This window comes from Phyllobates terribilis, unplaced genomic scaffold (assembly GCF_046119375.1).
Source record: "Phyllobates terribilis strain yellow unplaced genomic scaffold, ASM4611937v1 Scaffold_1__5_contigs__length_1240528914, whole genome shotgun sequence".
Lineage (NCBI taxonomy): Eukaryota > Metazoa > Chordata > Amphibia > Anura > Dendrobatidae > Phyllobates > Phyllobates terribilis.
In genome coordinates, this window is record NW_027362761.1 from 314221886 (window position 1) to 314243331 (window position 21446).

Consider the following 21446-nt stretch of genomic DNA (forward strand, 5'->3'; position numbering starts at 1 on the left):
ATGGTTTTATCCGAGTAGAGGACAACACCTTTAAGCATTTTTAGGTTTATAAAGTTTTCATTTTTTGTGATATTAGATTATATCCCTTAATTTCTGTATATTTTGGTTTCTAGGTATCTGCTGTTCATGCTCTTCAGACAATGCTCCGATCTGCTGGCCTTCGCTCTACACTACTTAACCATGCAGTTCCCATGATGTCCCTGGCAGTCAGTAGTCTGTGCTCTCCCTGCTGGGCTATGCGTAATGCAGCTCTACAGCTGTTCAGTAAGTGTTGTCTCACTAAAAACGTATCTGACATTAATTGAATTCTTGATGCAATGAATGAATCCTCTTTTTTTTTTCTTACATTTTGTAAAGCTGCGCTCACTGTTGGCATGCTGGGATTGTCTCGCAGTGATACAGATTGCTCTGTGCAGAGCACACTGCATGTTGGGGCTCTTCTGCGGAAATACCCAGGACTGAGTGATGTATTGCTGGAAGAACTGCAAAGGGCTTCACGGGCAAAAGAAATGCTGCATCCCAGTTTGCATTCTATCCTTACACTGCTTTCCAAGCTACAGCCCGGGGGAGACAGTGAAGCCAGGTGATTAACTTTTGGGAGGCATTTATTACTGAGCATTGCTAGATTTACGCAATTATATCATAAAGCAATATCTTTATTATTGTTTATACAGATGTTTTATGGAGCCTCTGTTGGACTTGAGAGAGAACCCCATTTATGCGGTGCGTGTCATGGCTGCCCGTGCTCTTGTGCCTATTGTCCAAGTGATGGATTATCATGCACTAATAGTTGAACTGATAAATGACCTTCCTCATACCAAGGATGGAGTGTCTCACAATACCTTACATGGACGACTGCAGCAGATTTTTGCTTTGCTGTCACTAGCTATGAAGGAAAACTGGTGAGAATACATTGATTGCGTGGGACCAATGTTAGTATTTGCCTATAGTCAAGACACTTGACAGGATTGCAGAAACAAGTTGTATTTTTTATTATTTTTCATAGCTTTCCCCTAAAGTTATTATATATGGCTCATGTACTTATCTCACCGATGGTAAAAAATGTCTAAGAGCAGTTTGCCAAATAATGTGTGTAATGTACACACTGTGAGGATTCTGCTCTGCTATTTGATTCACGTGGTTGTTATGTGACCATGAGTATACGTTTGGCATTCTTACAGTCCTGTGCCAAGTAGTTTCTCAGCTACTACTCTCAATAGATTATTAACTAGTCAGCACATGACCACAAGTATGCAGATCGGCTTTCAAAGCCGTATCCTAACAGTGTTTACATTACACACTGTTTATATTCATCACACTGCACAGCTTGCTGAAAATTTGCCCTGGTGTAGAAAACCCCCTTCATTGTCATCAAACTCCATCAAGGATTTTTATCTTCAAGTAAAGACTTCTCATTTTTCTAAAGATAAAATGCTTTAAATAATGCATGCATCCATACATACAGAAGCATAGCCGTATGTTTCAATAGTGTACTTTAATACAGTAATCAATTCTAATTCTATCCCAATGTGTCCGCCAGGCATACCAAAAAGTATGCAAGTCTGGCTTTTTATGAACATGGGGTAAGTCCTCACTCATTTAACCACAGTAATGTTGTCACTTGCTCACTTGTATCCTGTATGAGAACAAAACACCAAGTCAGTATACCTGCAGTGAAAATGTGACATATATAATCTGCAGTAATAGCAGTGCACATGACTATTACTATAACTCTCATGAAAGAAAATGGAGGTTCTCTTCTTGGAAGCTAGTGCACAGCACACAAAACTTCACATTCACATATTAAAGGGGTATTTCAAGTCCTAGTCATGTGTCAGGATGAGCTGCAGTCTGAAGAAACCCAGCTCTAGGGACCTGTGTCTCAACTGCCAGTGGAGCTGTATTGTAAGCACACATATCAGCTCTGCTGGAGAAGTGGTATGACAGGAGAAGAAATATATTTTCTTTTCGGCTGACTGAGCACAAAGGACTGAGTCTGAAAAAAAAAACCTTTTTGCTCAGTCAGCCAAGAAGAAGACTTATTTTTACTCCTGTCATAGCACTTCTCCAGCAGTGCTGTTATATGTGCTTACGATACAGCTCTTTTGTCAGTTAAGATATAAGTCTCGAGATCTGTCTTTCCTCAGACTGCAGCCCGTTCTGACACTTGACTTGGACAGGATGTAGTTTGAATTATGTGACAGGAGCCTTTTTATTATATTTTTGGAGAACACCTTTTTGGTATTAATGTTTCATTCTCAAATTATATATGATGACTCCAACACAATGTGCCTAGTTTAAACGGTTAATTAGTGCTGACAGGTTACCATTATGTGTAACATATTATAGCAGCATTTCATTTTTTTTTTCACATATTTTATCAAGTTAATGCACATAAATTATATTTGGCCATAAATGGGGAGGATAGAGGATTCAAGTAGTAGTTTGTGGCTTATTGTTAACAATGTGTAGGAAAGCCAAATAGGACAGGGTTAAATCCTAGCACTGGAGGTTCTGTTTACGTGCGCCTGGCTAGCTATGTCTAGAACCAGGCCATGTGTTCAGTTGTTGTTCACTCAGCTGGGGGAGCTGAGCAGAGTGGAGCTGCAGAGAGATAAGCCAGAATCTCTCTGAGAGGAGACTGCACAGGCTGTGTGCACCAAACTGCAAGTATCAAGGGTTGCTATGGACAATAGCTGTTGTGTTTGACCGAACTGGGACTAGCTCAGGCGTGTATGAGTAGCCAGGGTCTCTTTTGGTTTAGGTAGCACCTGAACAAGACTAGTGATTTTGTGTTTATGGTTTTGTTTTTGGTGCTGTGCAACCTGTGGAAATAAACGTCACATTGTTTTGGACACAAGAATCCAGTGTCTGTGTGAATGCTGCCTACTGCAGAGCGTGAATGCCAACAATTGTTGTTTGAATGCTGAGCACAGTCCCAAAGATCACAGATGATTACTATATAAAACTGAGTGTCCTGAGTAAAGGCAGCTACAGCATTGCAAGCACAGTCTGGAAGCATGGTGGAGCTTGTTAAGCAGTTGGTCCCGGTGTTGCGGCAACAGCAATTACAGCAGCTGCAACAGTTTCAGCAGCAGATGACACAAGAATCCAGTGCCTGTTTGAACTCTGTCCTTCAGAGTGTGAATCCCTACAAATGGCATTTACCTCCACAATTATTATTGTATGTGTGACAGCAGTTTTCATTTCTATTTTCCATCTACATTGCTTTTATTTTCTTTATATTTGTGTCTTTTCGTTTTAGTATTTCGGAACATGTCAAGCTGGAGGTGGCAAAGCAGCTTCTAACATTTCGTTGGCTGCTATCACCAGTGCAAAAGTGTGCATTGGTTAGAAGTACCTTTTTGGAAGTTCTTTGCCTGTTGCTGCCAAGTGGTGGAGGGGACATCGTAAGTCAAGTACATGAGACAGTCTGTCGGGAGATGATTTTTGAGGAAAATCTCCTGTCAAAGGTGAGAGCATCAAATGAGCAGTTGTCAATAAAATGATGATTTAAAGATGACATTTCACCAGTTTGAGCAAGTTAAATTGGCCATATCATAGATTGTTGGATGCAGAGCTGAGTTCAACATAATTTTTAATTTCTCCTCTCCATTGCAAAGATATTAACTTGTAAAGTTGACGTTATAATTTATGTTATAGTTCAACTGGCTGTTTCCAGAGATTTTTCTCTCGGGGCATGAACTTCTTCCTCTGCAAGAGGTTGAACAATCATAAGCAGGCCTTCTCATGCAGGGGGAAAAAAGACCACGCCCTCCTCACTGATCTCTGCATCTATTGTGTTGAGATACAGCAGAGCTGAGTTATTTTTTTCATTACAAACCCTGTCAGATCTCATCCCACGGTGGTGTCAGCTGTCACCCTCTCCCTCACTGACTGCCGTGAGTTAAGATCCAAAAAGGTTTGTAATGATATATAACTCCCCTCTGCTGTATCTTCAGAGATCAGGGAGAAGGAAGTTTTATTTTATTCCCCTATGTGCGCCTCTATTGTTCCTTTTTGAAATGTGTGAATAAATTGAAAATTGGGTGTTTCCCATCTTGCCAAAGGGGTGTGTCCCTAAACCCTCTAACACTTACTGGACAATGTCAGACTGTGCAGTGGATGTAGGCATGTCTGGTAACACCAAGTTATCTATGTATACATTTCTAAGAGGATGCAATGCAAATACAATACAAATGCAATGCAAAGTTCTAAGGAAAGAAGTTCCATGTTTGGTAAATTATGATAAATATATTTAATCCCTGAAAAAGACGTCCCAGGAGTACAGAGCGTCTCACTTTAAGATTCATTTATTATACACAGATTGGTGCTGACATTTTTCATGAAGCATGTGTCCGGTACATCTGCAGTGAAGCCATCAGTTTTTCGGGGCACTCTGGCTACCATCTAGTGGCACAGCTTCTTCAGTCTGGAGATTCAGCTGTACTTCATTGGGTAATTGAAAAGAAGTTTGGAGAGATTCCTGGAGCATTGGGAGAGTTACTAAGAGAGGTATTGCAGGTATGATAAAATCTAAAACTAAGCAAGAATATGTAAATCTTTCTAGTCATCTGAACTTCATAGTCACTTTAGGATAGATCGGTTTAGTATTAATTGTTCTTTTTTCTTTTTATGTGCCAGGATATGTTGTGCAAACAGCTGACCACGAATCCCTCTATGTGTCTCCTTTTGGAAGGTTTTGTTCACCTGCACAAAGTTAGCCCACATCTAGCAGTTTATCGTTCTTCCTTTCCTAATATTACTCAGTGTGTTGACAGTCTCCTGTCCCTCCTGGAGTCAAGGGAAGAAGGTCCTCAAGTCCGCGGCAATGCCCTTTCTACACTAAGCCTGCTACTAACACATTGGTAATTAAAAGCTTAAGGCTGATGTCATGGGGATTTCAGATAGGCAAGAAAAAAATTTGGTGATATGAGAAATACATCGGTCATAGAGTAGGTCTGTATTTCATTATGACTATTGGAATAAAGTCAACTAGTTAGAAAATGTATTTATCCTACAGAAAGAAATGTGTACTTGAGCAATTTGAATTTATGAAATAATTCTTGTTTTTCTCAATTAATCTTGACAGTGGCATTTGGAATGATCTGTCCCTTTCTACCCGTTGGCTCTCTGCTCTCTGTGTGTGTGCAGACCCCGCAATATCATGTGAGAAATTGAGACTGGCTGCAGCGGAGGCTTTGCACTTTTCTGGAGGTGACCTGGTTAGACTAGCACTTTCATGTTCTGTACCTGGTCTCTCACAATTGGCTGTAAGGTTAGAAAACTCCCTTAAGGTCTTGGCATATTTCACTGCACGTTTCTTTTCTTTTAAACCTTTTTTTTTCAGGGTTATACTCTGTGGAGTGGATTTGCTACAAGATGAGGACCGAGGTGTGAGGGACATTGCTGCTAAATTTGCTGTTTCTGCCCTGAACCAGCCAGCTGGGACATCTTTGCACAGTGACTGGGCTATTTTTGGTCTCCTGGATCTTTTGAAGGCTAATTTTTGGAGCTTTGAGGAGACCTTTCATTCTCTCATATTTCGCCTTCCCCCTTATGATCTTCATGCTGCACTTTCCTCTCTTCCTGACAGGTGATTTAAAGGACACTACTTCTATCATCAGCATATATAGAATCAGATCAGCTGTAAAAAATATTATTCTTTGCCATCTAAAATATAAATGGCCCTTGTTTTTGCAGGTCAATGTCACTTTATGAGGAGGATGTGCCTAATGTGTTTTCAGACTCTAACTTTCTTTGTAACCTGCTATGTCCAATGATGCTAGAGCTACTGGATCTTATGGTTCAGGAATCGTCTCTATGCTCTGTGGTGGTTCAATGGGCAGAAAGTACAGCCATTCAAGTGAGAGAACAGATACAAAGATGGCACAGCTGGGTGAAGGAACAGGGTAAGTAACAAAATGATGACAGAATGAATGATAACACATACAATAAATTCAATGTTTCTTGGTTATTTATTTTCTTTTAAGTTGTGTAATCTTTTAAAGACACATATTTATTGCTCAAAAAAATATAAAGGAACGCTTAAATCACAAATCTTTACTGCTATAAAATGTGGAATTCGTTGAGAATTTTTTTTTTTATATTCCAACAGTCAATAGACTATGTCCACAATTATTAGGCAAGTGAGTATTTTGTCCATATCATCATTTTTCTGCATATTTTCCAACTGCAAGCTGTATAAATGTGAATACTTATTAGATGAAGAATATCAAGTGATATGTATTTGTCAAATGAGATTGGATGTGGCCTAAAGATGTAATCATCCTTTATCAAGGTGTGCAGAATTACTAGGCAGCTTGTTTTCCCCGGGCAAAATGGACCAAAAGCAATATTTAACTGACTATGAAAACTCAAACAATTTTAAAAGTTTTACAGAGGGATACAGCACTTTTGAAATTGCTGAGATATTGGAGCATGGTCACAGAACCATCAAAAGTTTTGTTGCAAATGGCCAACAGGATCGCAAAATATGTGTTGAGAAAAAAAGATGCACATTAACCTCTTTATGACTTTGGATGTATATATACGTCCAAGGTCGCCTCCCCCTATTTGATGCGGGTTCCAGCGATGAGACCGCATCTTTTCTGTCACATGACAGCTGATCTAATCAGCTGTCGTGTGCCTCTAACAGCCGCGAATGGAATCGCGATCCACCCGTTGCTGTTAACATTTTAAATGGCGCTGTCAAACTCCGACAGCTGCATTTAACATGGCCGGAAGCGGGTCATAAGACCTGTCCATTGGCGCGCCCGTCACATGATCGCGGGGCGCCATGGGGTTGGCATGACAACCCAGGATCTTCAGGAGACCCCTGTGGCTGTCATAGCCAATCTGCTATGAGCGCCGCCCATTGGTCGGCGCTCAAAGCAGATGAGCATTTCTGCAACAGGCAATCAGATGATAGCAGCTTCTAGTCTCCCATAGAGAATATAGAAACAATCACCCCCCTTTCGCCCCATTCAAAATAAAACAATTAAAAAATACTCATATTTTGTGTCACCATGTTCAGAATCGCCTGATCTGTCAATATATAAAAAGAATTAATCTGATCGGTAAACGGCGTAACGAGAAAAAAAATCAAAACGCCAGAATTTTTTGGGTCGCTGCAACATTGCAATAAAATGCAGTAACGGACCATCAAAACATTGTATCTACACCAAAATGGTATCAATAAAAATGACAGCTCGAGGCACAAAAAATAAGGCCTCACCCAGCCCCAGAACCTGAAAAATGGGGACGCTACGAGTCTCAGAAAATGGCGCCATTTTTTTTTCCCCGACAAACTTTGGATATTTTTTTCATCACTTAAATAAAAAAGAACCTATACATGTTGGGTACCTATGAACTCGTAATGACTTGGATAATCATATTGGCAGGTCAGTTTTTTGCATTTAGTGAACATGGTAAAAAAAAAAATCTATTGTGGAATTGCACTTTCACTGCACTTGGAATGTTTCTCCTGTTTTCCTGTACACTATATGGTAAAACCAAATGGTACTGTTCAAAAGTATTACTAGTCCCACAAAAAACAAGCCCTCACATGGCCATATTGACTGAAAAATAAAAAAGTTATGACTCTGGGAAGAAGGGGAGAAAAAAACGTAAACTGAAAAGCCCAAGATGGTGAAGGAGTTAACTTCCAAAGATTTGAGAAGATTCAAACGTGAAGCAACCAGGTACCCATTATCCTCCAGTGCTTTCATATTCCAGAACTGCAACCTCCCTGTAGTGCCCAGAAGTTCAAAGTTGTTCAGAGACATGGCCAACGTAAGGGAGGCTGAAACCCGACCAGCACTGAACAAGAAACGTAAGTTGAAATGTCAAGGCTGGGCCAAGAAATATCTGAATACAGATTTTTCAAGCGTTTTATGGACTGATGAGATGAAAGTGGCTCTTGACAGATCAGATGGATGGGCCTGTGGCTGGATCAGTAATGGGCACGGACCTTCATGAATAGTTGGACCTTTTCAGGTTGAAGATGGACTCCAAATTAGCTCCCAAACCAACTGCCAATTTTTTGAAGACACTTTCTTCAAGAAGTGTTGCAGAAAAATGTCTGCTGCTTTCAAGAAAACTATGATTTTTATCCAGGACAGTGCTCCATGGCATGCATCAAAGTATTCTACTGCTTGGCTGGCCAGTAAAGGCCTTAAAGATGAAAGAATAATTACACCGCCCCCTTCTTCATCTTACCTAAACACTACTGAGAACTTGTGGGCCTTACGTAAACGGGTGATTGAGGGTATGTGCACACGATGCAGAAATGCTCAGGATTTTTTCCTGAGCATTTCTGCATCTCCCTGGCAGGAAAAAACGCATGCGGATTGTACATGCGGTTTCCTGCCAGGGACTTGCGGAAGTGAAGCGGTCTTCACTTTCATTTCCGCATGCGGGTTGACAAGCGCTTCCCAAGCGATTTTAGCATCACTTGGAAAGTTCTTGTCAACTTCACACTATATAAATCCATGCAACCGGCATGGATTTATATAGTGTGTGAATGTCAAAAAATAAATATATACTTTACCCTCTGATGGCCCCCGGTGTCCTGCTTCGCTCGGTCCCGGCTACCGGCAGTGAAGACTGAAGGACCTGCCAACGTCAGCGTCACGTGACCCGTCACATGACTCTGACTTCAGCGAAGGTCCTTCTTCATTCAACCGCGAAGTGCGGGGAACCAAGCAGGAGCGCTGCGCCTGCCGTCAGAAGGTAAGTATATATATATTTTTTATTTTATTCTTTTTTTTTTAATGGTACCTGGGTCTGGATGAGAGTCCTCTCATCCACACCCGGGTACCATCCGCACATTAGACCGCATGAAAAGCGCATCAACATATACAGTGATGCGGATTCCATGCGGTCTAATGCAAGTCAATGGCGCCAAAAAAGCAGCGTTTCCGCAAAATTAATTGACATGCTGCGGATTTTTGAGCGCAGCGTTTACGCTGCGGAAAAATCCGCATCATGGGCACAGCACATGCAGATTTCAATTGGGGAACATTGCTGCCCTTCTACCATGTGTTTTTAATGCGTTTCCGCGGCGTTTACGCAACTGCAAAAACGCCGTGGAAACGCATTAAAAACGCATCGTGTGAACTCAGCCTTATGGTGAAGGAAAACTCTCTGAACATTGTCTAGGAAGCTTTGGTGGATCGTCAACAGATTAAGAAACTGACAGACTCCATGAATGGAAGGCTTATGACTTATTGGAAAGAACAGGGGCTATATTGGTAACTGTTATTTTTTTTCTTTGAGATGTCAGAAATGTATTTTTGTACATTGAATTATTTGATTATTATTCTCACTTTAACAAATGAAAATAAACAATTGAGAAGGGAAAATTTACGTTTCTCATTTAGTTGGCTAAAAATCCAGCACACAAACAATTGCTCAATAATTCTGCACACCGAAATATTCTCCTAAGAAAGACAAAATCTCACTTTTACTTTCTTAAATACTCAGGTTTATTAACCTTTTGGCTTGACCAACAGCAATGTAGTTGTTCATTAATAAAATGTATCATTAAAAATACCAATTGCCTAATAATTGTGCTCACAGTGTATAGTATATGCACCCCCCACCGCCTGTATGCACTGGTGACAACATCTGAGCATGCTCCAGGTGAGACGGTGGGTGGTGTCTTTGGGGTTCGCTTAGTACATCTGGCTTAGAGCATCAGTGAGTTCCGGTACAGTCTTTGGTGCTACACTGCAATCCTTTTTGCGACAGCATGTATATGGAGAAGCTGGACTACCTATGCAACCTGAATAGGATTCATTCTACCAAAAATAACAAGGACACGAGCAAAACTAGAGAAGACTCCTTCAGGAAGGATAAGGAGAGTGTAATTGTGGCATACATCTGTACCATTCTCATTTTGGGGATTGTCTTGCTGTTACCTCTCCAGTGCACCTGTTGTCGCTTTCATTTCCATCAAAGCCAATGAGAGTGATTCAGAAATGCTTATGCGACCTAAGGATATGGCCAGACTGTATTCCCAAAGCTCCTCTAACCTGTGGCTGTCCAATGGTCGTGGAATCTGGTTTTACAGATGGAAATGGCAGTGGGCAGTTTTATCCGCATTTGGCGGGCAGCTCCATCTGGCCTCATCTTATCTGGTTATATTAATATCCCTGAAGCTTGGTTGACTTGGGGCTATAGGGTACGGTCAACTGGTATGTTCTGCTGCTTGCATCAGAAAGTCTGCTTACCGCAATTGCCTATTGCCGCATGATTTTGTATCACCATCTTGTGACCATTGGCCTGCTGAGTGTGGGCAGAGCTTCGGCCTCACTGCAACTAGACCATCTAGACCTGCCCATACTGTGATGATTAAGGGTTCCTTTGAATTTTATGGAGCAGTGTACAGTTGGGAAAATAAGTATTTGATACACTGCTGATTTTGCAAGTTTTCCCACCTACAAAGAATCGAGAGGTCAGTCATTTTTATCATAGGTACACTTCAGAATCTAAAAATAAAATCAAGAAAATGACATTGTATGATTTTTAAATAATTAATTTTCATTTTATTGCACGAAATAACTATTTGACATAATAGAATAACAGAACTTAATGTTTGGTACAGAAACCTTTGTTTGCAATTACAGAGGTCAGACGTTTCCTGTAGTTCTTGGCCAAGTTTGCACACACTGCAGCAGGGATTTTGGCCCACTCCTTCATACAGATCTTCCCCAGATTTTTCAGGTTTCAGGGCTGTTAATGGGCAACATTGACTTCAGCTCCCTCCAAAGATTTTCTATTGTGTTCAGGTCTGGAGACTGGCTAGGCCACTCCAGGACCTTGAAATGCTTCTTACGGAGCCACTCCTTAGTTGCCCTGGCTGTGTGTTTCGGGTCATGCTGGAAGACCCAGCTACGACCCATCTTCAATGCTCTTACTGAGGGAAGGAGGTTGTTGGCCAAAATCTCGCAATACATGACCCCATTCATTCTCCCTTCAATATAGTGCAGTCATCCTGTCCCCTTTGCAGAAAAGCACCCCCAAAATATGATTTTTCTCCCACCATGCTTCACTGTTGGGATGGTGTTCTTGGGGTTGTACTCATCTTTCTTCTTCCTCCAAACACAGTGAGTGGAATTGATACCAAAAAGTTCTATTTTTGGTCTCATCTGACCACATGACCTTCTCCCATGCCTTCTCTGGATCATCCAGATGGTCATTGGTGACCTTCAAGCGGGCCTGAACGTGTGCTGGCGTGAGCAGGAGGACTTTGCGTGCCCTTCAGGATTTTAATCCATGACGGCGTATTGTTTTACTAACGGTAATGTTTGAGACTATGGTGCCAGCTCTCTTCAGGTCATAGACCTGATCCTGCCGTGTAGTTCTGGGCTGATTCCTGACCTTTATCAGAATCCTCCTTACCCCACAAGGCGAGATTTTACATGCAGCCCCAGATCAAGGAAGACTGACAGTCGTCTTTTGTTTCTTCCATTTTCTAATAATTGTGCCAACAGTTGTTGCCTTCTCACCAAGCTGCTTGGAAACCACAGCAAAAAAGAGAAAGACGATCAAAGAGGCAACACTGTTTGTACAATTATAAAAAGTTCTTTATTGACAATGATTAACAGGAAAAATACTCCTCCACACCTTGGGCTATGTTCACACGTAGCGCTTTTGATGTGTTTTTGCACTTTTGCGTTGCTTTCAACCATGACAAATGCATTCACCGGGAAATGTCATTTTAAGATTTTACAACCTTATCTGGCCATGTGGTGTGTGAGACATGGTCACAAAGCCTATTTTTATAGGGCCATCAGGTGGCCTTTACTATTCTTAAAGGGCCAGCAGTCAGCCCTCGCTATTCTTAGAGAGCCATCAGCCGGCTATTCTTTGTTGTTCCCATTACTAAAGATTGGGTCTCCTATACTGTTATTGCGTATGCAGTGAGTGGCAGGTCTGCCCAAAATTTGGATACACCCCAATACCCCTTTGAAAATTTGGACGCACCCCAATACCCCTTTGAAGAGACTTTGTTTTCAGGAGGCCCTCCTCTATGTTCCCATTATTAGGAAGTGGGTCTCCCATACTGTTTGCCTATGCAGTGAATGCAAGGGCTGGCAAAAATTTGGACCTACTCCAATGCCCCTTGGAAGAGACGTAGAGGAGGGCCTCCTGAAAAAACATGTTCCCATTATTAGGAAGTGGGTCTCCGATAGTGTTGGCCTATGCAGTGAATGCAGGGGCTGACAAAAATTGGGAGGCACTCCAGTGCATCTTGGAAAAGACGTGGAGGGCCTCATAAAAAAATGTTCCCATTAGAAAGGAGTGGGTCTCCTATACTTGTAATGCCCATGCACTAAGTGTATGGGCTGACAAACATTTACCCCTGGGGGGTATACATGAACGTACTGTATTTAAAAATTTTTTTACAGGCATCATAAACACCCTTTAAAAAAATTATGTGGGTGTTGCATCACGGACCACTGTCACCCTGGTGATATGGTGATGGAGGAGGAGGACAAAAGCAAATAGCCAAAATCAGGAAGCGTTATACCCATGTGTGGGTGTGAAAAGGTGCATGGGAATAAACCTCCCCAAAAAGACACTGGATTTGAGTTTATGTTACACTGCTATCATTCGGTGGTGTTGAGAAGTCTGGCCCAATCCAGCCCTTGTTCATTTTTATAAGAGTCAGCCTGTCAGCACTTTCAGTTGACAGGCGGATGCGCTTATCAATTATAATTCCACCAACGGCACTAAAAATCTGCTCTGATAAAACGCTAGTGGCAGGGTAGTCCAGGACCTCCAAGGCGTAGAGAGACAGTTCATTCCACATGTCCAGCTTGGATACCCAATAATTATAAGGCACAGAGGAATCACGGAGGACGTTGGTACGGTCGGCAAGGTACTCCCTCAGCATCTTCCCAAACTTTGCACTCCTTGTGAGAGTACCCCGCGCCTCAGGGACTGTGCGATGGGAGGGGCTGAGAAAACTCTCCCAGAACTTTGACAGTGTTCCCTTGCCTCTGCTGGATTGGAGTTGTGTCTCTCTCGGCTGTACTCCTTGGTTGTCCAACGAAGTATGACCTCTGCCGCCAGTGTTTTTAGATGGGAATTTTTTTAATAGTTCTGCAACAAGGGCTTTCTGGTACTGCCCCATTTTTGTACACCTGTCCACCTCAGGAATAAGAGATATAAAGGTCTCCTTGTAGTGTGGGTCTAGAAGTGTCACCAACCAGTAATGACTATCACCCAAAATTTTGAGAACGCGAGGGTCACGAGAAAGGCAGCGTAACATAAACTCAGCCATGCGTGCCAGACTGCCAACAGGCAAGACTTCCATGTCCTCACCAAGAGGACGACTGACCATGCTCTCTTCCTCCTCCTCCCTGTCCTCAGGCCATCCACGCTGAACAGACGGTATGACAGTTGTGCAGGTAGTACCGTCTACAGCACATGAAATTAGTTTCTGTTCTTCCTCATTGTCACCCAATCCATGTTGGGATGAGATGAGGCTGGGCTGTGTGTAATCACCCTGTATGGTTCCTTGCTCCATCTCATCGTGCTCCGCCTGAAATGCATCCTCTTTGATTGTGAGCAGAGAGCGTTTCAGAAGACAGAGAAGCGACGCTAATTATGGCGTCATCGCCGCTCACCATCTTGGAGTCCTCAAAGTTTTGGAGGATGGTACAGATGTCTGACATCCATGTCCACTCCTGGGGTCTTATGTGTGGAGTCTGAGCTGAATACCGACTGCCTTGTTGATGCTGGTAGTCCTTCCCAACATCTGCAGTGTAGAATTCCAACGCGTAGGGACATCACACACCAGTCGGTGAGCCGGAAGCGGAAGCTGCAAACGCTGCTGAAGCACGGCAAGGGCGGCGGAAGCTGTAGCTGACTTTCTAAAATGGGCACACAGGCGGTGTACTTTGGCAAGCAGATCCGGCAACTCCGGGTAGCTTTTGCAAAACCGCTGAACCACGAGGTTAAGCACATGGGCCAGGCATGGTACGTGTGTGAGCTCGCCTCGCCTCAGAGCCGCCACCAGGTTCCGGCCATTGTCGCACACGACCATGCCTAGCTGTAGGTTCAGCGGTGTCAGCCACAGATCTGCCTGCTCTTTCTGAGCTGTCCACAACTCTTCAACATTGTGCGGTTTGTCACCTAAGCATATTCGCTTCAGCACAGCCTGTTGCCGCTTGGCCGAGGCAGTGCTTCCAGCTTGTGACTGGTGTGGTCATTTGGGAGATGGAGTCTGAAGAGGAGGAGGAGGCTGAGGTGCAGGAGCTGTAGACTGTGGGGCCAACCCTGATTGACCTAGGGCCCGCAATTCTCGGCATCGGGAGGATGTGTTCCGCCCCAAGGTCCGACTGGGTCCCGGCTTCCACTATGTTAACCCAGTGTGCCGTCAGCGAGATGTACCGTCCCTGCCCACAAGCACTTGTCCGTGGTTAGGTGGACTTTCCCTGTAACTGCATTGTTGAGGGCACAGCTAATGTTATGGGACACGTTCTTGTGTAATGTGGGGATGGCACACCGGGAGAAATAGTGGCGGCTGGGGACCGAGTACCGAGGGACAGCTTCTGCCATCAGGTTGCGGAAAGCTTCTGTCTCCACGAGCCTAAAAGGCAACATTTCAAGTGCAAGCAGTCGCGAAATGTGGGAATTTAGTAGTGTGGCCTGTGGGGCGTTGGCTGCGTATTTGCGCTTGCGTTCCAAGGACTGGGGTATGGACAATTGAACGCGCTTGCTGATGGGACAAGGACATGCTTGCTGATGGTGCTAGTTGAGAGTGAGCAACGACAGGTGCAGGGCAGGAGGCATCTTCGAATACACTATGGACAGGGGATTGGCTTGCACGCACAACAGCGAAACAAGCAGTGGCGTCACCCGCAGACACTGTTCCTGGACCTTGGGGTACGGCCCACAAAGTTGGGTGCTTTGCTGCCATGTGCCTGATCAATGCTGGTGGTGGTCAGCTACCCCTGCTGATGCTGGCAAGTGGTGCAAATGGCCTTTTGGGGGTTATCGGCCGAGTCTTTAAAAAACAACCAGACTCGGGAAGACCTAACAGTTGTACTGGCAACGTTCGTTGTGTTTGGTGTTACGGCGAATGGTTGCCCGCCTTCTGTTTGCAGCCACCACACTGCTTCTTCCTGCCTCTTGGGGTGCTCTGCCTCCCTCCCCGTGTGCTGCTGTCCTCGCTCTGCATATCCTGCCAGGTTGGGTCAGTTACTGTATCATCCACCACCTCGTCTTTCACTTCTGCACACTGGTCCTCCTCCTGACTTTCTGGCAATTGTGTCTCATCATTGTCCACCTTTTTTGACATTTTCCCACCGTCGCCTTCGTATGACCGAGGCTGCTCAAATATTTGGGCATCGCTACATGTGATCTCCTCTTGCCCCGCTTCAAGTGGACCAGGCGAGAGGCCCGAAACTATAAATGGAAAAGTGAACAGCTCTTCGGAGTGTCAAGTGTGGGATCAGTTGTCTCTGGGCACTCTGCATGGTGGGAGGAAGGAGGATCAGGGTGAGGAATATGCGGTCCAGACTAAGTGCTAGTGGCTAAGTGACTGGAAGCATTATCTGCTATGCAACCAATAACGTTTTCACACTGCTCTGTGTTCAATAGTGGTGTTTGTTGTGGCACAATTTCAGCTTGCCCATGGCCTCGGTCTCTGCATGCACCATCACGTCCAGTTCCCCGTCCCTTGCTTTGCCCATTTTAAATGGAGGACAATATCTTCCACACTCCCTACAAATGGCTGAATTTGGAGCGAACTTACATGTGATCCGTGTGACAGACAAACCATAGTTTTAAATAGCTGGCCTGTAGGTAACTATTTTTAACAGCAAACCGGTGTCAATAACTTCACTGACACACTGAAACAAAATTTTAATGGAGGCCAGAAATGGCAATATTTTCAGCGCAATTATATGTGATCCGTGTGACGGACAAACCACAGTTTTAAATCGCATGATTTTTAGCGCTATAATATGAAAAGGAAGTGTCTGTATTCTGCAGTGCCAACAAGCAAATGGCGCAGATACACGGTGTTCTCTGGATTGCTTTTTAAGCAAATAATCAGGATTAAGATAAAAAAAAAAAATATTCCTGGCCCCTGATACCTTGGCCTATTTCTACAAATATCTGTAAAAGCGAACAGCAGACAGAACTGGAATGGACCCTCTTGCTGCAGTCTGCTATATACCCTGCCTGCCTGCTTAGCACTGATATCTCTGCAGCTGGATTAGTCCTCAGAAGGACTGTTAGTTGAGATGGATATGTGTCTCTAATATAGTTTGGTATACCTACACTAACTAGAAACAAGCAAATCTCTCCCTACACTGTCTGATTCCGGAGTGACTGTGACGAGCACAGCGGTGTCAGGTCTGATATAGAACTGATGACGCTGTGCGGCCAGCCAATCACTGTAATGCCACAACCAACATGGCTGCGGAATAACAGTGTGTGGCAGACAATCCCTGCATGTTGATTGGCGCTCTAAAGAGCGCCAAACATGCAGAGAGAAGACCCGAGCTCCCGCCAAGCAACCCTGGAAATACTCGGCGAGCGCCAAACATCTCGAGCAGTGAGCTGCTCGGGTGAGCACCGAGCAGTAGCGAGCATGCTTGCTTATCACTACTCATATTCCATAAATCCATAGTTGTATACATGGATATATTAAGTCATAAAGGTTTGTAAGGCACATCTATAAGTCTGGGCTGATGGCCTACACAGGTAAAGTCACATTGAAATATAGAGCAAAGTCATGCCAGTTATACCAAAAATTCAATACCTGGGATGCAGCGGGGAGAGAGAGCACAGAGGACTCCACTAACAGCGCGTCCCCCCCCAATGCGCATTTCAGCCCTGCCATTGTCAGGGGACATATGAAGTGAACAGTGGTGGTGTTTAAAAAGGGGCGCCAAAAAGTCATCACGGTCCGGAAGCGACGCATGCCAGCCGACGTCCGCGTCATGTGACGAATGACGTCAGGAACACGTGACCTGACCTCAGTTGGCACATCAAGATACGGAAAGCCAGTGAGGACCACAGAGCCGCAGCACGCATGCGTGCGGGGTCAGGATGAAATACAGCAAAGATTTGATGTGGAGAGGTTTATACCTACATCTGTATGTGCCCACATTAGGTAACTCTTTGCATATCCACATGGCAATAATAGGGTCCAACACGGACCATACAGAGTTTCAAGGGCACCCATATATATACATTGTTGTTGAATATAGCATCAATATAAGGGGAGTCAATAGGTACGTTTTAATTAAATAAGCAAAAGAGGACATACCCAAGCCAAAGGAAAGCGGCCATGCGATATCACTAAGGTTTCATAATGTATTAACTTCGCATTCTAACCGACATATTTCTTAAAGGGAATCTGTCACCCCCTTATCTTCCTTTATATTAGGGTTCCAATTATGTCGTCATGTACGTAGTGGAAGCTTTGTGGTCTGTCATCTGCTGTTCCGTGGCACCCCTGTGGCTGCAGGAGTCACCTATGTAGACGCATATGTGTATCTTATTAGGATTTGTGGCCATAAGTTGTCCTTATTGGATTAATCATCACCTATGGTGTCAAGATTTATATGTACATATATGTATGGTTAAATCTTGTTGTCTTTTTTTGATGTAGACATATGTAATTTTAGTGCTGTATATGCTGTATGTCCATGTATAGATACAGTTGATTTGGAGGGGATGATCTAATGGGTATATGAGTAGTACTATATATGGATTATATTGCTGCTGTTATGTACAGGTTGCTTGTCGAACAACCATGCAGTATTCACTTAAAGAAATATGTCGGTTAGAATACGAAGTTAATACATTATGAAACCTTAATGATATTGCATGGCCGCTCTTTAATTAAATATACCTATTGACTCCCCTTATATTGATGCTGTTATATTCAACGACAATGTATATATATGGGTGCCCTTAAAACTGTGTATGGTCCATGTTGGTCCTTATCATGGCCATGTGGATATGCACTGAGTTATCTAATGGTGGGCCCCTCCAGCTTTCCGTATCTTGATGTGCCGACTGACGTCAGGTCACATGTGGTCCCCATGTGATCCTGACGTCATTCGTCACATGACGCGGAGGCCGGCTGGCATCGCAGTTGCAGTAGTGACGCTTGCGTCACTTCCGGACTGTGATTACGTTTTGGTGCCCCTTTTTAAATACCACCACCGTTCACTTCATATTCCCCTTGACGAAGACAGGACCGAAACGTGTGGGGGCGAATGCGCTGTTAGTGAAGTCCTCTGTGCTCTCTCTCCCCGCTGCATCCCAGGTATTGAATTTTCGGTATAACTGGCATGACTTTGCTCTATATGTCAATGTGACTTTACCTGTGTAGGCCATCAGCCCAGACTTCTAGACGTGCCTTACAAACCTTTATGACTTATATGATTATATGATAATCTTGTGGCACATTAGTGAGTGCTTGATAGGGGTAATATATCTATGTATACAACTATGGATTTATGGTATTTGAGAGATGCAGATATATTGTATACTGTGTTACTAATATCTTAATGAATTGTAGCTCCACTACTGTGTGTCCATTGCTCACATAGCTACCTGTACACTTGCACTCCTCCACCCCACCCCACCCCATTTTTCCTGTTAATCATTGTCAATAAAGAATTTTTTAGGATTGTACAAACTTTGTGGCCTTTTTGATCGTCTTTCTCTTTTTGCTTTGGTTTCCTTCATGTATATGACGATTGGCTATTTAGAGTCCAATAATGGGTAGCCAATACCCTATCTGAATATATTAATTTCGATATTTATATATACGGACTATATCGCTACCTTTCCTATGAATTACCTCTATCACCAAGCTGCTTTCCTATTGTCCTATAACCCATCCCAGCCTTGTGCAGGTCTACAATTTTGTCCCTGGTGTCCTTATACAGCTCTTTGGTCTTGGCCATGGTGGAGAGGTTGGAGTGTGATTGATTGAGTGTATGGACCAGGTGTCTTTTATACAGGTAACAAGTTTAAACAGTTGCAATTAATACACGTAATGAGTGCAGAGTAGGAGGGCTTTTTAAAGAAAACCTAACAGGTCTGTGGGAGACAGAATTCTTGCTGGTTGGTAGGTGATCAAATACTTATTTCATGCAATAAAATGATTATTTAAAAATCATACAATGTGATTTTCGGGTTTTTATTTTTACATTCTGTCTTTCACAGTGAAGTGTACCTACGATAAAAATTACAGACCTCTCCATTCTTTGTAGGTGGGAAAACTTGCAAAATCAGCAGTGTATCCAATACTTATTTTCCCCACTGTATATAAAGTACATTATCAAGATTAATACTCCCCAATCTCTATAATCTTCAGCAGTTTCTGAGCTTACACAGTATAAAGAGAGGACATTTGTTGTGAACTACCAATAAGATTTATATATAACTATTGTGTAAGGAGGTTAAATGTATTTTAGCACTTACATAAATCTATTCTCATGTTCACTTTTTTATATTGATAACCTACAACTCTATAGCTTAATTCTACTAAAATGTTCAACCATTTTTTTCTTTTAGGATGCATATCGCTTCCATCACTGAGAGCCTCTGCTTGTTCCCATGTACATGCCGCTGTCTTAAGTTTGTTATTTCGAACTAATCTGCTCCTCAAGGCCAAGGAGATATTACTAGACCCTGACATCCAGATCACACATTTAAAACTGTTTCCAGGCTCTCTGACCAAGGAGATATCTCAGATAAAGAAAGAGCTTGCACTTGATCAGCTGGGATTCTTTAATATAGTGACCAATACAAGTCTATACAGGAAACTTTTGCTGTGTAATGGAGACTCCATGTCTTAGCAAAGATTTGTTTTTATCCATGTATACTGAAATATACAGTACAGACCAAAAGTTTGGACACACCTTCTCATTTAAAGATTCTGTATTTTCATGACTATGAAAATTGTACATTCACACTGAAGGCATCAAAACTATGAATTAACACATGTGGAATTATATACTTAACAAAAAAGTGTGAAACAACTGAAAATATGTCTTATATTCTAGGTTCTTCAAAGTAGCCACCTTTTGCTTTGATGACTGCTTTGCACACTCTTGGCATTCTCTTGATGAGCTTCAAGAGGTAGTCACCGGAAATGGTTTTCACTTCACAGGTGTGCCCAGTGAGGTTTAATAAGTGGGATTTCTTGCCTTATAAATGGGGTTAGGACCATCAGTTGTGTTGTGCAGAAGTCTGGTGGATACACAGCTGATAGTCCTACTGAATAGACTGTTAGAATTTGTATTATGGCAAGAAAAAAGCAGCTAAGTAAAGAGAAACGAGTGGCCATCATTACTTTAAGAAATGAAGGTCAGTCAGTCCGAAAAATTGGGCAAACTTTGAAAGTGTCCCCAAGTGCAGTTGCAAAAACCATCAAGCGCTATAAAGAAACTGGCTCACATGAGGATCGCCCCAGGAAAGGAAGCCCAAGAGTCACCTCTGCTTCTGAGGATAAGTTTATCCGAGTCACCAGCCTCAGAAATCGCAGGTTAACAGTAGCTCAGATTAGAGACCAGGTCAATGCCACACAGAGTTATAGCAGCAGACACATCTCTACAACAACTGTTAAGAGGAGACTTTGTGCAGCAGGCCTTCATGGTAAAATAGCTGCTAGGAAACCACTGCTAAGGATAGGCAACAAGCAGAAGAGACTTGTTTGGGCTAAAGAACACAAGGAATGGACATTAGACCAGTGGAAATCTGTGCTTTGGTCTGATGAGTCCAAATTTGAGATCTTTGGTTCCAACCACCGTGTCTTTGTGCGACGCAGACAAGGTGAACGGATGGACTCTATATGCCTGGTTCCCACCGTGAAGCATGGAGGAGGAGGTGTGATGGTGTGGGGGTGCTTTGCTGGTGACACTGTTGGGGATTTATTCAAAATTGAAGGCATACTGAACCAGCATGACTACCACAGCATCTTGCAGCGGCATGCTATTCCATCCGGTTTGCGTTTAGTTGGACCATCATTTATTTTTCAACAGGACAATGACCCCAAACACACCTCCAGGCTGTGTAAGGGCTATTTGACCAAGAAGGAGAGTGATGGGGTGCTACGCCAGATGACCTGGCCTCCACAGTCACCAGACCTGAACCCAACTGAGATGGTTTGGGGTGAGCTGGACCGCAGAGTGAAGGCAAAAGGGCCAACAAGTGCTAAGCATCTCTGGGAACTCCTTCAAGATTGTTGGAAGGCCATTTCTGGTGACTACCTCTTGAAGCTCATCAAGAGATTGCCAAGAGTGTGCAAAGCAGTCATCAAAGCAAAAGGTGGCTACTTTGAAGAACCTAGAATATAAGACATATTTTCAGTTGTTTCACACTTTTTTAAGTATATAATTCCACACGTGTTAATTCATAGTTTTGATGCCTTCAGTGTGAATGTACAATTTTCATAG

The 21446-nt window shown here is 43.2% G+C and overlaps 1 protein-coding gene across 1 annotated transcript in view; it reads left to right on the forward strand.

The window, feature by feature from the left end:
* The window catches only part of LOC141259249 (tRNA (32-2'-O)-methyltransferase regulator THADA-like), a 110948-nt gene extending 91011 nt beyond the window's left edge, over positions 1-19937 (forward strand). Inside the window, exons 22-31 of the mRNA XM_073674889.1 lie at positions 114-264; positions 358-583; positions 675-902; positions 3266-3473; positions 4327-4524; positions 4645-4868; positions 5093-5278; positions 5351-5596; positions 5704-5912; positions 19564-19937. Of these exons, the coding sequence (XP_073530990.1) occupies positions 114-264; positions 358-583; positions 675-902; positions 3266-3473; positions 4327-4524; positions 4645-4868; positions 5093-5278; positions 5351-5596; positions 5704-5912; positions 19564-19847 (2160 nt within the window). The 3' untranslated portion in view covers positions 19848-19937. The remainder of the gene's footprint in view (positions 1-113; positions 265-357; positions 584-674; positions 903-3265; positions 3474-4326; positions 4525-4644; positions 4869-5092; positions 5279-5350; positions 5597-5703; positions 5913-19563) is intronic.
* Positions 19938-21446: the final 1509 nt, after the last annotated feature.